The sequence below is a fragment of the Myotis daubentonii genome, chromosome X (genome assembly GCF_963259705.1).
Source record: "Myotis daubentonii chromosome X, mMyoDau2.1, whole genome shotgun sequence".
In the NCBI taxonomy this organism is placed as follows: Eukaryota; Metazoa; Chordata; class Mammalia; order Chiroptera; family Vespertilionidae; genus Myotis; species Myotis daubentonii.
In genome coordinates, this window is record NC_081861.1 from 98095136 (window position 1) to 98116917 (window position 21782).

At 40.5% G+C, this 21782-nt stretch overlaps 1 protein-coding gene across 4 annotated transcripts in view; it reads right to left on the reverse strand.

The window, feature by feature from the left end:
• The window catches only part of HEPH (hephaestin), a 112565-nt gene that overhangs the window by 48581 nt on the left and 42202 nt on the right, over positions 1-21782 (reverse strand). For all 4 annotated transcript variants that reach the window (XM_059680187.1, XM_059680186.1, XM_059680185.1 and 1 more), the window contains 7 exons: positions 21359-21490; positions 17820-18031; positions 16544-16694; positions 13767-13979; positions 3171-3381; positions 1231-1370; positions 323-454 (listed from right to left, as the gene is read on the reverse strand). In XM_059680187.1, coding sequence (XP_059536170.1) covers positions 323-454; positions 1231-1370; positions 3171-3381; positions 13767-13979; positions 16544-16694; positions 17820-18031; positions 21359-21490 — 1191 coding nt within the window. The remainder of the gene's footprint in view (positions 1-322; positions 455-1230; positions 1371-3170; positions 3382-13766; positions 13980-16543; positions 16695-17819; positions 18032-21358; positions 21491-21782) is intronic.

Genomic DNA, 21782 nt, shown 5'->3' on the forward strand with positions numbered 1-21782 from the left:
ATGATTAGAAGCTTTTACTATATCCAAGGTTAAGTTCAGATTTAGAGAGGATTAGAAGCTCCATCTGCATTCATAGTTAAGGGTAGTATAAGGCTCCATGTGTAACCAGTGTTGAGGGTAAGTTTGATGAAACAAAAAACCCAAGGTAGCCTGTTCTAAGATGGAAAGAATGAGTATTTTAAGGAGACAACCTCAGGCTATGGTTTAGTCTGGGCTAATATTTCTATTTCAGTTCTCTAGGAGCATAATTTTAAAGGAGCAAGACAGAGGGCTGAAGGAGTGCTGCTCATTCTTTTGTCCTTCACTAAATGTTCCCACTCACCAGGCTCAGCAGCCAGGGGCCAGCCAGTACTAGATTCTAGCACTCCATGGGCGTGTACAGAGTAGGGGCGGCTGGCATTATTCTTGAACACCACAGTTAGGATATCACCAATCTCTCCTTTGAGAAGTGGACCTAATGTATGCAGAAGAAGGAAGTCTCATTAGTGGAGTAGTAGAACAGGGACATTAAAGGCATTTAAAGAAAGGGACATATAGTAAATAGGAACTCCCCAGAATTAGGGGTTTGCCCTAAAAAAGGATCTTTCTGAGATTGAAAGTAATGAATAGTTTCATTTTTTAATTCAAAAGCCCTTAAACTGATACTGCTACCCACAGGATGAGAATACTTCATCAACAGGGCTGTGCCTCCAATTACCCTCACTTTTCCCTTCCCAACTCTCTCTAAATAATACTCCAAGTTTCTAGATAATTGTTAATTAGGAGTGAGAGTTTGACATAGAGTACAGAATTGCTGGGCTCTCTTAAAGAGCCAGTGGGTCCCTTCTGTGCAAGGACAAGAATGAGAAAACTCATTGGCCCCCACAAAAGTAAAGGAACTGTGTCAATAATTAAACTGGGGAACAAGGCTAATACTGGTTTCCTGCACCATTTTTTTTCTACTCTTTGATGTCCTACATTCCTCCTCCTTTAACATGGAAAAGATCTATCACCTTCAAAGACCTCTAGATTAGAGACCTGAGATAACCTGGTTCAGGTTGCAGCAGGAAATCATGAATTCCCCCCTTTGATTGCCTATTTTCATGGTTGATTTATAAAATATGACTATAGTTCTAGAACATCATAAAGAAAAGCTGATAATGGGGAATGGGAGGCCTTCCCATTGTGACTTAGCCCCTCTAGGAACAACACAGTATTGTAGACACTAGCAGGAAAGTGAAATTCCCTTACCTAAGATTCCCAAGTGCTCCTCTGGTCCAGTCCTTGGCCGAGGGATCCTGAATGTACCATCAGTATATTCCCTGAATACAGCTTTCTTGTATCTGGAACCCAGTAGCCCATCTTTATTGCTCAGAAAGATGTGACCATAACTAGAAGATTCCAAAGAATAGTATCAGCACCTGGTTCTCAGTCCTTCAAGACCATAGGCAAGTGAGGTCAGATCCAAGTTCATGTCACAGATAGTAGAAGGAGGGGGCCTATTTCTTCTAATATCAGATTCTCACCACATTGGCTGTATACATGCAATTATAGATGGTAGATTTTAATATCTATTTATGTTCTCTTGTTTGCCATCATCCAGATATGAATATGTATTAAAATGTATATGACAAGAACAGTGGGGTAACAATCAGAAGCCCTGGTCTCCAGCTCTAGCCTTGATGATGTCTTAGGTAAAATTAATTTAACAAAAGGACAAGGTACATGTAGCAGGAAAGTACTAACTGCTTCTGCTGCTAGAGGGATAGGAAGAAGTAGGAATCCAACAGATTTCTCCTTATAGAATGCTTTCCTGTTTACAAAGATATTTATTATTTATTTTTATCATTTGACATTACCAATAGGCTGGTGAGGTAGGTATGTTAAAGAGGTGGATGCCATGATCCAGAGGTGACAGAACATATCTTAATTAATAATGTCAGCCAGAAAGGGAGCCAGAACTTGGATTCAAGTCTGCTGCTCCTTCCTTACCTCCTTCCAATCAAGTAATTTCAAGTATATCACATCACTTTAAAGATAAGTAAACCAAGGCTCAAAAAAGGAAGTCACTTTTTCTAGGTTGCAGAATAACGTGGCAAATAGACTTCAACCTTTAATGACCAATATACAGAGCAAGAATTGGCAAAGGGTAGTGAGAGTACCAAAAATAAACTATTGGAAATTTTTAAACTGTACCTCAGTTTCTACTCTCCTTTCCTTCCTTTGTAGTAATAGAAATACCTAGGTTTTTGCTGAGCACATGGCTGTCAAACCAGAGATCAAATTTCCCAAACTTTCTTGCAGCTGGGTATGGCCATATAAATAAGTTTAGGATTGCCCTAACTGGTTTGTCTCAGTAGATACAGTGTCGGCCTGCGGACTGAAGGGTCCCAGGTTCGATTCCAGCAAGGGCATGTACCTTGGTTGCAGGCACATACCCAGTAGGGAGTGTGCAGGAGGTAGCTGATCGATGTTTCTCTCTCATCGATGTTTCTAACTCTCTATCCCTCTCCCTTCCTCTCTGTGAAAAATCAATAAAATATATTTTAAAAAATAAGTTTAGGATAATGGGGTATGAGAGAAAATGATGTACACAACTTCTAGGTCATCGCCTTACAGACAATACTGCTTTCCTTGGATTTCTTTCCCCTTACTTGACATATGGGAATTACTATATCAGGAACATGCATCTTAATTCCAGAGATGAAAGCAAGTTTTATATGTGACTACTTCATCTACTGGCCCTGAACTGCTCATGATTATACTATTATGCGAACAAAAAATAAAATTCTAACTTATTTAAGCCACTCTATTTTTTCCTGCTATACAGCTAAGCCTGTACCATAATGACATTTGTCAAGGAACAGCTGACCTTGAGGTATTCGGTTCCTTGAGTAAATTTTCTATAAAATTTAAGTCCCAGTAGGGGTGCTTCTGGCTAACAAGAGGAAAGGAGGTGAAGATTAAGAACACGAGGCTGTGTAAGATCTTTTGCTTTAGTCCTGCAGTATAGAGATATAAGAAAAGCAATGAATTCTACTTTACCTGCATTTTAGTCCCTGCACCAGATTTGCTGCTATCTTATTAGGTGGCTTTAGGTAAGTGTTTCTTTTTTTCGGAATTACAGTATCCTCCTTATCTCTAAAATTGTCTAGAGTCTCTAAAGTGTGACTTCTTTTCTGCAGACTTACCTGTCCTTCTCAGTCTGGTTGTGCCATTCCAGTTCCCAGCTCCGGTCAGGGCAATAGTCCCACTCCACCTCTTCTGCCATGATGTAGTAGGTTCTTGCAGCTTGGTAGTGTTGGCGAGAGGTGGCTCGGTTGGGACACTGGGAGACATTATAGATTGCCCTCATTCCTGCTTCTCTATGGCTGCCTGCCTGGCAGTAAATCTCAAATATCCCTGAGAAAGAAAGAAAGAGGAAATCCTGAATCAAAATACCCCTGTGAAGTTCCGAGGATTCCCTGCCTCTCTCTCTCTAGGCATACTGCAGAGAATGGGTAGATTCAGATAAGATTAATCTATGCATTACATAAAAAATTATTACAAGTGTATTGAGAGCAACGAGCACAGAGATTAAGAGTTCTAGGTCCAAATCTACACTGTCTGGATTTAAAGCCCTGGTTGGTGTTACTAAGTGGTTAGACCGATGGCCTACACACTGGAGGGTTGTGGGTTTGATTCAGGTCAAGGGCACATACCTAGGTTGCAGGTTTTATCCCTGTCCCCAGTCTGGGTGCATGTGGGAGGCAACCAATTGATGTATCCCTTTCTGCCCTTTTTCTCTTCCCTTCCCCCTTTCTCCCACTCTCTAAAAATCAGTGGAAAAATATCCTCACTCCTCCACTGAGGAAAAAAAAAAACTAAACTAAACTCTGCCACTAGGATGACCAGTTTCTCCCTGTTTACCCAGGGCTTTCTGAGTTTTAGCTCTAAAAGTCTCATATCCCTGGAAACTCCTCAGTTCTTAGCAAACTAGGATGTTTGGTCACTTTATCCAACACATTAGCTATATAAGCTTGAGGCAATTTTTAAGCTTCTGTATGTTTCAGTTCTCTTGTGGTAAAATGGGTATAATTTTAGTGACTTCATTGGGTTGTTATAGAATTAAACAAAATAGTATGTACACATTGTTCAGCACAGTATATAGTGAACATTCAATAAGTGAAGCTATAAATAAGTAAATAAAGCTATAATAATTATTATTCCAAGGAAGGCATTGACCAACTACTTGTCTACCTTTTCTACCAAGTAGCAAAGAAATAAAGATGGGCTTAAATAGATATATAAAAAATGAACTTCTTGCTTACTGAAATAAATCAGATGGAAAAGACAAGAACCATACAATTTCATTCTTATCCTAATATATAAAAAGCCAGGGGTCGTCACAACCAAAACAACCGGACAGATGACCAAACAATAGGCTGCGTGGGGTGACAAAGCCAGCAGGGAGGTTAGTGAGGGATGACCAAACAACTGAACAGCAGGCTGTATGGGGCAACCAGGCTCGCGGGGCGGGGGGGGCAGTTGAGGGTGACCAGGCCAGCAGGAGGGGCAGTTAGGGGCGACCAGGCAAGCAGAGGAGTTAGTGTGGGATGACCAAATGACTGAACAGCAGGCTGTGAGGGGCAACCAGGCCGGCGGGGGGGGGGGGGCAGCTGGGGGAAACCAGGCCTGTAGGGGGGGCAGTTAGGGACAATCAGGCCCGCAGGCAGAGGCAAGTTAGGGGCGATAAGGCAGGCAGGCAGGTGAGCAGTTAGGAGCCAGCAGTCCCCAATTGTGAGAGAGATGTCCAACTGCCGGTTTAGGGATCGGGCCTAAACTGGCAGTTGGACATCCCCCGAGGGGTCCCGGATTGGAGAGGATGCAGGCTGGGCTGAGGGGGACCCCCCCCCATGCATAAATTTTGTGCACTGGGCCTCTAGTTTTATATATAAAACAAAAAGCAACAAACAAACTCATAGACACAGACAACATTATGGTGGTTAACAGAGGGAAAGGGAGATAGACAGAAGATGAAGAGGATACAGGGGGGTTAAATATATGGTGACAGAGCGAGACTAGACTATGGGTGGTGAGCACACAATGTATGAAGATGAATTATAAGATATTACACCTGAAACTTATGTAATGTAATTAACCATGTTACTTACACCCATAAATATAATTAAAATAAAAGGAACTTCTTGATCACAAGGATACATACACCAGAGATTTGAAATGGCCTTTCCTAGGTATTTACAATGAAATATTTGATATAAATCTTATGTGTCTAAGTTGTGGAAATGCCTGAACCTGATTTCAAGTTCCAGGTTTCTATGTCACGGACACTAAGGCTCACAGAGTGTTAAACAGAAGAAGCTAACTTTCTTAGAATGATTTTTCATCATTTCCTTGTTGCCCATTGCCTATCTTATCACTACAAACTCTTTTTCCTGACTTGTAAGGGCCTCTGTGAGCTGGCTTCAAACTATAAACCCATCCCACTTCCCATTCTGTTCCAAATTCAACCAGGACTCCAACTAAGTCAGTCCCTGACTTCCCCTCTCACATATCTTGTTCCTTTGTTGGAATTTTCACTTATGTTGTTACTCCCTTTCTAGAATGCATCTACCTAAACCACTAATAAATATCTCTGAGAGATCACTTATTCCCTAAGACTAAATTCATCATTCATGTCTTCTAGGAAGCTCTTCATGGCTATTCTGGCCCACACTGACCTCTATATCATTGGCCTTTCTACTCTTGACATTTTTTCCATCTAAACCACATGATTGAGCACTAAGTGTTCCTCTGTTTTTTCTTTAAGTGTAGTTGATATATAATATTATATTAATTATATTAGTTTAAGGTGTACAACAGAGTGATTTGCCATTTTTACTTACAATTCTATTAATCTATTACTTCTATTAATCTGTCACCATACAGACTTATAATATTATTGAGTATATTTCCTTTCACCTTTTTCACCCATCCTCTGCCATCAGGCATCCATACCTTTGGTTTCTGTTTCTGCAAGTCCGTTTTGTTGTTGTTGTTTTAGATTCCACATAAACAGTCATTTACACTAGTTTATAGATTCTTCAAAGAAATAATATACTCTTTTTCTTTCCATATATACTCCCAGCTCTTCTACTTCCCTTACTTCCACATCAACACAGCTATTCAATCAGTAAATCCTATCAATTCTTCACCAATATATTTTCATTTTCACTCTCACTCTCATTTTATATAAAAAATGAACTTCTTGCTTAGTGAAAGAAATCAGATGGAAAGGACAAGATCCATACAATTTCATTCTTATGTTAGATATAAAACAAAAAGCAACAAACAAACAAACTCATAGACACAGACAGCATTATGGTGGTTATTAGAGGGGAAGGGAGATAGACATAAGATGAAGAGGATAAAGTGGGTCAAATATATGGTGACAGAGGGAGACTAGACTATGGGTGATGAGCACACAATGGAGTATGCAGAGGTATTATCAAAGTCAAAACCACCATCACCTCTCACCTGGACACGGATAGTCTCCCAATTGTCTGCTCTGCTTCTTTTCCTTCCCTCTTCAACAATTCTCCACATAGGATCCAGTATCATCTTTTAACAAATATAATCCAGAGCACATAGCTCCCTTCCTTTAAATGTTCCATTCATACTCAGAATATAATCCAAACTCCTTAAAATGGTCTGTAAGGCCCTACAACCATTTTTAAAGCTCTTGCCAACCTCTATGACCTCATGTCATAGCAGTCTTCTCCTAGCTCACTACATTCCAAACATACTGGCCTTCTTTCTGACCCTTAAACAAGCCATGCTTTTTCCCACCTTTGAACATTTGTACTTGCTGGTCTCTCTGGAATGTTCTGCTCAGATATCTTCATATAGCTCCATTCTGCTCATAATTTAGGTCTCAGGGTAAGTATTACATTCTCAAAGAGGCCTTCCCTGAACATACTCTCTAAGGTAATCATTTTATCATATTATAGTATTTTATTTCCTTCATGATATAGATCATGATCTGAAATTATCTCATTATTTTATGCATGCATTTTATGTGTTTATTTCAGATATCCTCTCATAGTAAAGATTATGTCTATCTTTTCACCCCTCTTCCCTAGACTTAGCACATGAATGGTGTGCAATAAATGTGTTGAGTGAATAAATGTTTTTTTGCAAAAAAAATGTCTGTATACACTGTCCAAAAGTCATACCTCAAGGTTTGGTGTGGAGAAGAAAGTCTGATTATCACTAGAGGGGATGGGAGCAAATAGAAGACATTTTGGGAAAAACACATGTGACCTTGGACTAGCACATCATCTGAGTTTTTTTCATATGGACATTGTTGTCCAAGCCACTTCTTTTTTTAATACTCTTCTGCCTTGATGTCTGAGTCTCCTACCTCTTCGATCTATTATTTTATGTCTCCTTACTCTGGCTTCTCTTTTCCCTCCTACCTCTTTTTTTAAAAAAAATATATTTTATTGATTTTTTACAGAGAGGAAGGGAGAGAAATAGAGTCAGAAATATCAATCAGCTGCCTCCTCCACACTCCCCACTGGGGACATGCCTGCAACCAAGGTACATGCCCTTGACTGGAATCAAACCCGGGACCCTTCAGTCCGCAGCCAACGCTCCATCCACTGAGCCAAATAGGTTAGGCTCCCTCCTACCTCTTAAATGTGTATTTTTCTCTTAAGTTTTTTTCCCCTATAACTTTAAATGTGTGTGTACTTGAACTGTGAGAATACCTACATTGCTCTTTGTAGCCTGGACTTGTCCTCCAAGCTTTACATTTCTATTCACAAACTACCTACTGTGAAACCTACACCACCTGAATTTCACCAGAAACTTAAAACTCAGCATACCTCAAATGAGTATTTTCCACCAAAATCTTACTACCCTGCTCACGCTTTTCTGTATTTATTCACTTGGTTAATGACATTACATCTAGTGCACAAGCTAGAAACCTCAGACATCCTTTCTTGTTCAGTGCCTCAGCAAATCCTGTCATCTCTCTCAAACCTCCCTTAACTCTCTGACTCTGCTTACCATCCCTATTGCTTCCACCCATCAGCAGGGTTCTCATCTCTTCTTGCAAGAACTTCCTGTTCTGCCTCCCTTTAAACCTTACTTCTTGGTATTCCTCAGAAGAGCAGCTGTTACAATTTTGCATGAGATTATTCCTCATTGCTTAAAACTGTCTTATCTCTGACTCCCCCCCTCTAAATGACAATATAACCATCTCCATATTCCTAGTTATGTAACAATGAAAAGTACCTCCACACATCTCCAAACAAATTTTAGCAAACTGACTTGAGTTGAGAGAAATTGAATCAAATCAGTCTATTCAATATTCTCTCCAGGTAGATGCTGTTTCCAAGCCACTGCCTATATGGTTCATACTGCCTATAATGCCCATCCCCTTTATTTGCCTGGTGACAGTTTATTCATCTTAAAAGGTCAGTTTGAATTCTGCTCTACCATGAAAGCATCATTTCAAAAGTCATGCAAAATTTGTTATAGCTTCCTGTGTGTTACCATAGCTCTTGACAGATACCATCATCATAGCCTTATGAATATTGCTTACACTAGAGGCCCAGTGCACAAAAATTTGTGCACTCAAGGGTGGGGTCCCTCAGCCCGGCCTGTGCCCTCTTGCAGTCTGGGACCCCTCGGGGGATGACCGCCTGCTGGCTGAGGCCTGCTCCCCAGGAGATTGGGCCTAAGCTAGCAGTCAAACATCCCTCTTGTAGCCCAGGAGCCTTCGGGGGATGTCCACTTGCCAGTGGGGAGCAGGCCTAAGCTGCAGTCAGACATCATTAGTGCTGCTGAGGAGGCAGGAGAGGTTCCCACCACCACCACTGTATTGGCAGCCATCAGCCTGGCTTGTGGATGAGCAGAGCTCCCCCTGTGGGAGTGCACTGACCACCAGGGGGCAGCTCCTACATTGAGCATCTGACCCCTGGTGGTCAGTGTGTGTCATAGTGACCAGTCATTCCCAGTCGTTCTGCTGTGAGGGTCAATTTGCATATTACCCTTTCATTATATAGGAGTGCCTGCTCAGCCTGGGTGAGGGGCTGATGGTTATTTGCAGGCTGGCCACAGAACCTTCAGAGTGGGGTTCCCCCCTGGAGTGCCTGGCCATCCTGGGTGAGGGGTTGATGACTGTTTGCAGGCTGGCCACAGAACCTTCAGGGTGGGGGGTCCTGCTTGGGTGCCTGGCCAGTCTGGGTGAGGGGCTGAGGGCCGTTTTCAGGCTGGCTAAGCCCCCCAGTGGGGACCCTCACCCCATGAGGGTGTGACCAGCCTGGGTGAGGGGCTGATGACTGTTTACAGGCTGGCCAAGGAGAAAGGGAAAGAGAAAAGAAAAAAGAGAAAGAAAGATAAAAATAAATCTTGGCAAGTGTTGCTCAGTGGTTGAGTATCAACACGCCTGGTCAGGGCACATGCCCGGGTTGTGGTTTCAATCCCTTGTAGGGGGTGTGCAGGAGGCAGCTGATCAATGATTCTCTTTCATCATTGATGTTTCTGTCCCTCTGACCTTCTCCCTTCCTCTCTCTGAAATAAATAAAAAAATATTTAAAAAATTTTTAAAAATAAAGGAGGGAAATGAAAAAGAAGAAAAGAGAAAGGTTGAGATGGGATCAAATAGATAAAAGAAAAAGAAGGGGGAAAAGCATAGATGAGTAAAAAGAACAAAGGCATAAAAAAAGAAAGGATAAAAGAGGAAAAAGAAAAATGAGAGACAAGAGGAAAAAATAGAAAACACATTACCTTTTTTAAAAAATATATTTTATTGGTTTTTTACAGAGAGGAAGGGAGAGGGATAGAGAGTTAGAAACATCGATGAGAGAGAAACATCAATCAGCTGCCTCCTGCACACCCCCTACTGGGGATGTGCCCGCAACCAAGGTACATGCCCTTGACCGGAATCGAACCTGGGACCTTTCAGTCCACAGGCTGACATTCTATCCACTGAGCCAAACCTGTCAGGGCTACTCTACCCTTTTTATCTGCCACATTTCCTGGATATTAAAGCTCTAGTATCAGTAGTCTGTTGGAAGAGTTGCTGAATATTATGTAGTATGATATTTTTAAATACAACACGTCATTTCTATTAATATGGGCTTATTAAAATTTAAAGCACAGCCAGATGAGTATACAAAACTACCAACAGACCCACACAACTGAAACACTTTTTTTTAGAACATTATGCTAAGCTAAATAAGCCAGTCAGAGAAAGACAAGTACCATATGATTTCACTCATATTTGGAAATTAATGAAACACTTTTTAACATTTTGCTGATTTTTTCTGGATATTTGTTTTTCTATTTTGTTAAACCTATTTGTGAACCTACCGCATACAGTATTCTGAACCTCCCTTGTGATGTTTTTAGACTTAAAACATCTGCAAAACTGATCAATTACATATGTATATTTGCCAATCTCCATCACTAATCCTTTCTCTAGAATCCCCAAGCCAGATTCTGGTCCTGGCTTTTCCATTAACTTGGTACTTTTGCCCTGTCTGTGGAGAGCAACTGACGATGGTCTCTCTCAGTCTCAATCAGAGAGCAAGCCCCTAGGGGGCAGAATAAAGGAGACTTCAGATTCAATATGTCATCTAGGAGGAAGAATTAATAAGAGTTGATAGAAAATAGGCAAGAGGAAAAAGAAAAATAGAACCAACATGTCTCACCTAAACAAAGCATTTTTCTGTTTCAGGTGTCTGTCTCTTCCTCCTATCTACGCTAATAAAAGACAAAGATGCTAATTGACTGTACCTTTGCTAAACCCCACGCCACACCCACCAGCCAATCAGAGCGACTATATGCAAATTAACCTAACCAAGATGGCGGCTGGCAGGCGGCTTGGTTACCCAGGTGATGGAGGAAGCCAAGCTTCCTGCCTGCGCTGAGCCAGCTGTGGCCTCTGCCCATGGCAACAAATTTTCAATTATAGAAGATAAATAAATTCCAGATACCTGCTTCCAGTCAGCCTCCACTGGGAGTTTGGGTGGCTGGGGGTCATGGCCAGCCTGCAAACAGCCATCAGCCCCTCAGCCAGGATGGCCACACCCTCACTAGGTGAGGGTCCTCGCTGGGGGGCTTAGCAAGCCTGAAAATGGCCCTCAGCCACTCACCCAGGCTGGCCAGGCACCCCAGCAGGACCCCCCACCCTGAAGGGGCTGTGGCCAGCCTGCAAACAGCCGTCAGTCCCTTACCCATGCTGGCCAGGCACCCCAATGGGGATGCCCACCCTGAAGGGGCTGTGGCCAGCCTGCAAACAGTCATCAGCCCCTCACCCAGACTGGCCAGGCACCCTAGCAGGACCCTCCCCCCACCCTTAAGGGGGTGTGGCCAGCCTGAAAATGGCCCTCATCCCCTCACCCAGGATGGCCAGGCACCCCAGAGGGAACCCCCACACTGAAGGGGCTGTGGCCAGCCTGCAAACAGCCATCAGCCCCTCACCCAGGCTTGCCAGGCACTCCTATATAATAAAAGGGTAATATGAAAATTGACCCTAACTGCAGAAAGGTGGGAATGACTGGTCACTATGACACACACTGACCACCAGGGGTCAGATGCTCAATGCAGGAGCTGCCCCCTGGTGGTCAGTGCACTCCCACAGAGGGAGCTCTGCTCATCCACAAGCCAGGCTGATGGCTGCCAATACAGTGGTGGTAGTGGGAACCTCTCCTGACTCCTCAGCAGCGCTAAGGATGTCCGACTGCAACTTAGGCCTGCTCCCCGCTGGCAAGTGGACATCCCTCAAGGGCTCCTGGGCTGCCAGAAGGATGTCTGACTGCCAGCTTAGGCCCACTACCCTGGGGAGCGGGCCTCAGCCAGCAGGTGGTCATCCCCCGAGGGGTCCCAGACTGCAAGAGGGCACAGGCCGGGCTGTGGGATCCCCCCGAGTGCACAAGTTTTTGTGCACTTGGCCTCTAGTTCATAAGATAAGTGAATTGAGATTACTTCAAAGAAGCTCTAGAATTTCCAACATTCTATGACTCAAGAACTCTTCAGAAAGAATAAAAAGTTTAGCCCTAACTGGTTTGGCTCAGTGGATATAGCATTGGCCTGCGGACTTAAAGATCACAGGTTTGATTCTGGTCAAGGGCATGTACCTTGGTTGCAGGCACATCCCCAGTAGGAGGTTTGCAGGAGGCAGTTGATCGATGTTTCTCTCTCATAAATATTTCTAACTCTCTCTCCCTCTCCCTTCCTCTCTGTAAAAAATCAATAAAAATATATATTTAAAATAGAATAAAAAGTTTGAAAGGTCTGGGAAATGCAAAGATAAGATGAATTTTGGCTTTTGCTGGTAAGAAAACTCAGGAATCTTGAAAAAGAGTAACCTTTAAAAGCCTTTACTCTTATAAATCCATTCACATCTTCTCCACCCCATAATAGAGCAGAATATTTTTGGCCATCTAATGCCATCCTCCTTGGGCCTCAGTGTGGCACAAAATATTTTAATTCATCCAAAGTATGCATGAGCTCTGGGGTGGCACATAGACATGACTGGAGAGCCTGATTAGTTTTGCAGGAAAGAGATTAAGCCTAGGATTTGGCTTTGGAACCAAGGATAGAGAGAAAGGTGTTTCTTATTCAGAAGTTCCCCACTTCAGTCCCCACTAAAAGCATTTGTTTCTGTTGTTCCTATCAATTCTACTAGCTATTGTTTCTAATTTGCTAACAAGTCTCCCGGACCAAGAAAGTATCTCAGGTAGATGGAGAAAAATGAAGATCCAGACTTCTGTGGAGGCCAGCTTTATGTCAAATGCTTTTTAAACCCAGTGCCAGGATGAAATTACTAAATTGTCAAGGAGACTTGTTTTGCTTACAGATTTATTTTCCAAATATGAATGGAATTCACAGAACTAAATTAAAGTGTAATGGGAAATGCATGGAATTGACAGATTTTTCTTACAAAAACTATTATCATCTACTGCCTAGAAAAGGTAAGCACTCTAGGAACTGCAAAGAGAAATTGCTGCTGTATATGAACTATTAGACATAGATGGAACCTGAAGAAACATTCTAGTCAAATTTCTTAATGAAAGAAAGACAGAGAGAAGGAGAGGAGGAGGCAGAGGGTGATGAAGAAAAAGAAGGCAGAAAGGGAGGAAAGGGAGAGAGAAAAGGGAAGGAGGGAGGGAGAGGGGAAGATAGAGAATGAAAATAGGGAATCCAGTTTCAGAGAGAGGGAGTGATTAGACCAAATTTAAACAAGTTTCTAAAAGAACCTGTACTAGAAGTACCTGTGTTCCAATTCTTGGGCTAAAACTGTTACACCACCCCTCCCCCTTTCCCCCCCCCCACACATACCTCACTACCACTGGAGTTTGCAGGAATCCTCACAGAATATCAGAGTTGGAAGTGCATACATCTCATGGACCTCTCGCCCTCCCTGCCCCCAAAGCAAGGACCATATCTATGGAATCTCTATGTGTCCAAGGGGCTACATGGCCAAATCCACCCTCTGCTGATTTAAAAATTGCCCTGAATCTGGGCAGCATCCTTACTTCTCTCCTCTTGCTCCAGAAAGAACTTCCCCAGCTTTTCATTCTAATTTGCTTATAGCTGAGACAAAAATCCAAATAATCACAACATGGAATGCACATTGAGGAAGGAGAAGACAAATGTGTTTTGAAAATTTCCCAAATACACTCCACATGACTCTTCTTTTCTCTTCACCAGGCCCCCTGTCCCGCCGCCCCACCCCCAGCCTCTTGCCCAACAAAGTCTCTCAACCTAGGGCTAGCTCTTAAGGCACTTACCAGGGTTGTCAGGCTGCATGATGGCCATGGCAAAAGTGTGAGGAAAGAGCATGGCTGCACTCTTTCTCATGCCCTGAAGCTCCACAGTGTTGCCCTGGAACATGACCCCATGCACATCAGTCTCTGTGCCCAGGCCAAGCAGGTGCCAGGCCACTGTGTCACCCTTGCACATGTCCAGTCTGGGCAGGTTAGAGAATAGAAACCCATTAATGGCTGGAAAACAAAAACACAAGACAGGATGGGGAGATGAAACCAGACTGCTCAGACACTGGCCAGCAGCATGGCATCAGCTCTGTACTATGGTCTTCCATAACTTGAAATTTCTGAGTCACCCTCAACTCCTCTGCCTTCTTCCCTAAGCCACTTTAATTCTACTTATGAAGATCTGTCCCTTTAAGATGACGACCCAACCAGCCTTTCTAGCCTCACCTACTGCTCTCCCTCCACCATATTTCACATCCTTGCAAAACACCTTTTCACATATACATAAAAGTACCAACTTCTCCTACTCTCACATTCCTGAAACTATTCTCCCTTGCATTCAGTAGCACCACATTCTCTTAAAACCTCTTTGATTGTTCCTCCTACATCTTTTCCTCATTCTCCATCCCTCTGTAAAGTTGTGCAGTTCCATACTCAGTTTTCAAACTGTCTCCTCCTCTTCATCTTTACTGCCACCTCTGGCCTGAACTCCTGCAAAAGCCTCCTTCCTGGTATCCCTACCTGCCTTCTATCCCCCCATTATTCTGTGAGTTCCATTTGCCTCTTAATGCCCAAAGCATTAAACATGGTAGGTGCTTATAATACACTTGTTGACTTTACATGCTGTTACCTCTCCCTGTAATATACTTTCCTTCTGGTCTCTCTCTACAGCAAACTGCTACTCATCCATTCATCATGCTCCATCTCAAATGTCACCTTCTCAGTGAAGCAGAATTATTACTCTATCTCTGGTTTCCATGAAAGTTTATCCCCACAAAATTCTGCCATATCACTTAACCACAGTATCCAGTTATTTACTTATAGATCTATTTCCCACACTAGAGTGAGCTAAGAAGAAACACATTATTTTTTCTGCATCTGTGTGACTGCCTAAGGACCTGACATGTCACCCAATACTAATAAGGTGCTCCGTAAGTTCAAACTAAAATGAACTTAGTTTTCAGGACTGTCTTACTTTTTCCAGCTGATATAACTGACCAGTAATGAGAAACAAGAGATGGAGCCAAAAGACAATACACTTGTTCTTAACTCCCTTGCACCCTCTACACTCTCCTGAAAAATACAAGGAGGCCTACTTGAAGCTGACCCCTTTTCAATGTCCCCACATCCACTGGAACTAGCTCAAGCAGTCCCTTCTTCCAGAAATATTTTAATTGGATGGTTCCTCACTAATATTCTCCTTTGAATTCTATGTCACTTAAAATCTGTTCCACACAATTTAGCATTTGATTATAATATGCCTTGGATTGTTCTATAATTGTTTAATGAGTGTTATTAGTCTCATCTCATTGCAAAATGCTGGGAGCTCCTTACAAACTGGGACCATGTCTTCCAATTCATTCACTCACCTTCCCACCTATTCATTAATTGATAATTCACTGGTTCATAAACATTTACTGTGTATTAGTGTAGAGGATACAGAGACAAGCAAAAAATAAATACTCACCATTTTGAGACAGCATGGATTGACCTGGAGATTATTATGCTAAGTGAAATAAGCCAGGTAAAGAAATACAAATACCATGTGATCTCACTAATATGTGAAATATAATGAAGAAAATAAACTGACAAAGAAAATAGAAACAGAGGCATGGGTACATGGAACTGACTGACAAGTGTCAGTGGGAAAGGGTGTGGGGAGACTGATAAAGAATGGTGATGGGATTCATTAAAGACAAAGACAATAATGTGGTGAGGGCTAAGGGAGTGGGGATGGGAGCTGGGTGGAGGTGGGCAAAGTCGGGGAATGGGGGACATCTACAATAGTGTCAACAATAAAAAATTAAATAAAGAAATCAATTACACAAGCATATGTAGCCATCATATAACAAATACTTAATAAAATATATTTAATGACAAAAATACTCACAGTTAAGGAGATTACACTTTAGCAGAAGTCAAAAGCAATGTAACAATTAAAATATTGGAGAGTGTATGAAACTTCCTATTAAAATAGTCTAATAAAAATGCAATAGTAGTTCAAAAGAGGGTGTTATCATCTTGGGCTTGGGTGATCAAATAATGTTATATGGAGGCGTTAACTTTTGAGTAGGGCCTTAGAGAATGGGGGGGAAAATTCCCCAGGAGAAGGATAAAGATGTAAGGAGGGGGATTTCAAGTGGAGGGCAAAGCATTGCAAAATTATGAAGTTAGAAAATCACAAGGTTATATCCATATAGAGAAAAATTGCCTTGTTGGGCTGAAGTATGGATTTGTGGAACAAGGGCAGTGGGTGATAACCAAGAGGAAATAAGCCTAGAAAGGTGTCATCCCAGCTTACTCTTCTCAGCCTATACTGGATTCCTTGTGTGCAATCCTAATTTCACAGTATCTTTATCCAGTGCCCCTGATACTGTTTAACATAGGATACAGCACAAGAAGGTGTTCAGTAGAAGATCTGTTGTCAAGTTTAGTCCCTCAATCTGGCTCATCTCTTGTGCATAGCTGACCAGTGGAATCAGTGTTTTCAGGGAGGTGTCATAATTAAGTTAAGGATAGATTTTACTTATAACCTCTCAGTTGTAGCTCAGGACAAAAGCACCAACTCCCCATACCATGCATCCGATTGGAGTCTTGGAAACCCATGACATCCTGTGAGAGAAGTCGGGAATCCAACATAGCAGCTGCTTGATTGACATTGCTGTACCAGCTCTTGTTCTCATCCAAAACAGTAAAAAGGAGGAAGAATTCTTTATCCACTCCTTTCTGTAGGCCCAGTGGGAAAGAAGAGAAGGAGAAATGACAACAGTTTCAGCAGCTATAGACTGATGCTCCAGACCCAATGATCCTTGATTCTTTCCCATTTCCTTTTCCAGACACACAGCCAAGATCATATCTTCTGCCTAGAATTACAGTTGTTGTTAGGCAGTTTTTCTCAGGTAACTTCAAATCATAGGTGGGTGAAGGAGGTCAGAATAAAGTGACAAAACTGAAGGAAAGGATTGTAGGAAAGGGAGCAGGGAAGAGCACAAGATATAGATTATGGATAATAAAAGATACAAAGTGATAGAAGAGAGTCTACAGAAGTGGTTCTCAACCTGCGAACCCTTTTGGGGTCGAACAACCCTTTTACAGGGGTCGCCTAAGACCATCGGAAAACACATATATAATTACATATTGTTTTTGTGATTAGTCACTATGCTTTAATTATGTTCAATTTGTAACAATGAAATTGGAGGTCACCACAACATGAGGAAATGTATTAAAGGGTCGGGGCATTAGGAAGGTTGAGAACCACTGGTCTAGAGTCACCTGGGAGGAATGGGAAAAGGTAGCTAGGAGATCAGGGGAGGGATCTGGGAGGGGGGTGTTATAAAATAATAAAAATAATTGTAATAATAATTAATATACCATAAAATATTATTATTACTGCTAACATTTACTAAGGGTTTATTTTGCACCAGACACTGTGTTAAGTACTTTATATGGGTTATTTTAATTAATTCTTACAGAAATCCAAGTTACCTTCTTTCATTGCTAACCCTTTACTGTAGATGAGGAAACTGAAGCAAAGAAAGGTTAAGTAACTTGTCCAAGGTTACGTAGCTAGAAATGGTGGGCTGAACATAAAAGAAGACAAGTAAGGGTTAGGAGCTACTGAAGCTAAAAAATAAATTAAGGTAAAAGACTAAGGATGATGTGTGTTTGTGAGTGAAAAAATAATATGAAAGAGAGCATGAAGTCATCAAATATTAATGTCTGATTCAATAACTTGGTTATTTTTTTTCTATTTTCTCACTTCTAGAACCCAGTTCCATGTTTAACTCCGATTTAGCCACCCAGCCTCATTCTCCTGCCAGCAGATTTTCAGGTCAGAAACACTGGCAATACCTGTTTGCTATCTGCATCCAAGGCACCAGCCTTGCATACCAGCAGGGGGCCCACCAGACCAGAATTTGTATCTCTTATGGGATCCACAGCAGAAAAGTACATCCAAGTGAGACAGGCAGGATCCTGAGCAGTGGGGCCTGCATGGGGAGGTACTGTCCAGCGATATGTTACTTTCTCAAAGGGATTGGCCACCAAGCCAGGGTGGGATGAGCCTGCAGGGAAAACATGGGACTCATTAATCACATTGGGTAAAGGTGATCAGCTCCAAACAGTGGGGTAAAGATCATGAACTACAAAAGCATTTTAGAACAGCAGCAGGAACAGCAGTAACATGGAATTTTGAATATTTAAAAGAATCCTGGGTAGGAGTCAAGACACTAGAGTTTGGTTCCTAGTTTTGCCACATCTTGTTATATGAACAGGGGAAATTTAAACTTCTCTAAACTTTCCCAAACTCACATGACCTAAGGGATAAAAGAGCATTTAAAACTTATTTGGAATACCCCTCACTTAAAAACATATATTTATTTGCTCTTATATTCTTATCTCTGCTTAAAAATATCCAGAGTTAGGAGACTCACTACCTGCCATCATAGCCTGTTTCATCTTTAAACGGTTCTGATTGTTTAACACTTTTTCCTTTCTATATGTATGTATCAACATGTGGGTGTATATATGTTATGTATGTATACACACACACACACACACACACACAATATGGAAATTCCTCATGAAATCAAAAAATAGAACTATCTTATGACCCAGCACTTGCACTTTTAGGCATTTATACAAGAAATCTTAAATGCTAATTTGAAAAGATATATGAACCACTATGTTCATTGCAGCATTACTTATAATAAGCAAGATATGGAAGTAACGTAGGTGCCCATCAATAGACAATGGAATAAAGAAGATGTGGTACATATATACAAGGGAATATTACTTAGCCATAAAAATGAAATCTTACCATTTGTGACAACATGGATGGACCTATGCTAAGTGAAATAAGTCAAACAGAGAAAGACAAATACCATATGATTTCACTTATATGAAGAATCTGAAGAAAAAATAAACAAAACTGAAACAGACTCATAGATACAGAGAACAGACTATTGGTTACAAGATGGGAAGGTGTTGGGGGACTGGGTGAAAAAAGTGAAGGGATTAAGAAGTACAAATTGGTAGTTACAAAATAGTCATGGGAATGTGAAGTACAGCATAGGGTATATAGCCAATAATATTTAATAACTATCTATGGTGCCAGGCGGGTACTTGACTTATTGGGGGATTACATCAAAAACTTATCAAAATGTCTAATCATTATGCTGTACACCTGAAACTAATATTAAATAATACTGAAGGTCAACTGTAATTGAAAAGATACACTAAGACTGTAATTTCTTAAGTGGACATATGTCATGATCAAGCAATGTGCAGAAATGTTATTTTTAAAAAATTGAAATTATTAGTAATCAAAGAAGTACAAAATATAGCTAAATAAATTTTTGCCTGTCACATTAGCAAGGTTTTTACAAATTAAAATAATCAGTTCAGCCCTGGCCATAAGGCTTTGGTGGTTGGCATGTCATCCCATGCACCAAAAGGTTTCTGGTTCGATTCCCTTTCAGGGCACATACCTAGGTTGTGGGTTCGATCCCTTTTTGGGGTGTGTAGGAAGGCAACTGAACAATGTTTCTCTCTCACACTGATGCTTCTCTCTCTCTTCCTCTCTCTTTCTGTCTCTGTCTCTCCCTTCCTCTCTCTGAAATCAATAAAAACATATCCTTGGGTGAGGATTAATAATAATAAGTTCAGATAGCTCTTGCTCCTCTCTCTCACTTATAAAAAGGGTAAATGAGACTTGCTCTTTTGGGGATAAAGGTTAGTCAAATTTATCAAAAGCCTTAAAAAGAGATTCATGGCCACAAAAACAGTAAGATATACAATAAATACTAAAAAGAATGTTCAACTTAATGCAAATCATAACAACCATGAATTTTGTTGTTTGCCTACAAGACTGACATTTTTACAAAAGTTAAAATGGCTCCTCTGTGCTGGTAAGGATGTAACAATGGGTTCTCTCTGTCAGTTACTGTTATGGGATTCAAAATTGAATGAAAAATTTTTCAGAAAACAATTTGGATATAGTTACCAATTTTTTTTAAGTTACCAAAAATTTTAATGTGTGCATCATCAGACACAGCAATACCACATCATATAAATACATCTTGAAAAAGTAACAATATGAGTGTATGAGTGTGCAAAGAAACATACACAAGGATATCTGTTGTATAACCCATAACAGGGTGGTATAATTTAGGATGATATTAACTTATCTCTTCTTATTCACTCATTGTCCCCAACACTTTAAATTTTCAAACGTATAGAAAAATGTAAAGGTTAGTATAATAATCACCCTACCACCTGGAGTTGATTGTTTTTAACATTTTACATTCTTTAATTCATCTACATTTATGTGTATATATATCTGTACAGAGAGACATATACACACACAGTTTTTGTTTGCTTTTGTTAAATTATTTGAAAGTAAAATGCAAACAACACAATATTTTATTTCTAAATAATCAATAAACATATCCTGTATTACCACAATAACATTACCACATCTAAAAAATACCATAATATCACTAATATAATCTAATATCCAATCTACAACAAAAATTTTATAATTGTCTCCAAAATGTCCCTTAAGATACTTTTTTGTAAATATGATCAGACAAGTTGCATGTTGCCCTTGGTGTTGTCTCTAATTTTTTCCACTATGGAATTGACTTTCTAAAGGGACTAAACCAGTTGCCCTGTAGGATGTTCTTTTAGTCTAGATTTGTGTGCAACTTTGCCCTTTATGATTTATTAGTTTTGGCCTGGAATTAGCATGTGTTAATATTATTTTCAGAGAAAAAAAGAAATTAATTACCAAATAATCTCACTTGGATTCCTCCTGAAATAGTAACCCAAACCATATGTATGTACTCATTTAATGCATTAAATGATTTACAATATTCTAAAATAATTAAAAAAATACATTCACAAACAATAGAGGATAACGTAATAGAGGCAAATCCATGTGATAATTATTTAGCTATCAAAATATAACATTATTATGGAATGAGAAGATGAACAAGATATAATGGGCAGTGAAAATAATATGATACAAAACTGTTCAAACCTTATGGTCACAAATAAATAAATATATATGTATTTTATAAGCACAAAAGTATATTTAAAGGTATATAAGATGTAATGGCAATTTATCTATGAATGATTTATTTTATAATTTTTTACATTTTTCAAAATTCTATAATACATATGCTATTTTTATAATCAGAAAAAATTGAAAACATGTCCTTTATTGATTCCAGCTCTGCCTTGCTTAATATCATACATTAATTCAACAACATCCACACATGGCTATTAATTTTGCCTAGTTCTTCCTCCTTCAATCCCTATTTATTTTCCTTACAGAGCTACCTGCTATTACCTGCAGCCCACATTAGTTGGAGAACCTGCCAGCTCACCATCATTGTACACAGTTCCCTCGTAGTCTTTCTCATAAAAGACCCCATGAGGCTGTATGCTGAATGGATGGGAGGCACGGTTGTAGAAGATCACCTGGATGGTGTCACCCACCTCAGCCCGGATCACTGGCCCTGTTAAATGGGAAGGAGAGACAATGGAAATGAAAACAGGCATGACAAGGGAGGATGGAAACAAACAAACAAAAAATGGGAGGGAAAGAAAAAGAATATGAAAAATATAGAGAGCCCTTCTCTGCAATAATAATAAAACCTTCTAAGTATATTGAAATTTATACTTATAAAAAGCACATTAATTTTGACTTTTTGAATTTCTCAATGTCAGTTATATTGGGTTTATCAACATGGTTGCAGAGGAAGCTGAGCAAGGTATGCAAATGAGAGGAGTCCGATCTGGTCAGTAAAA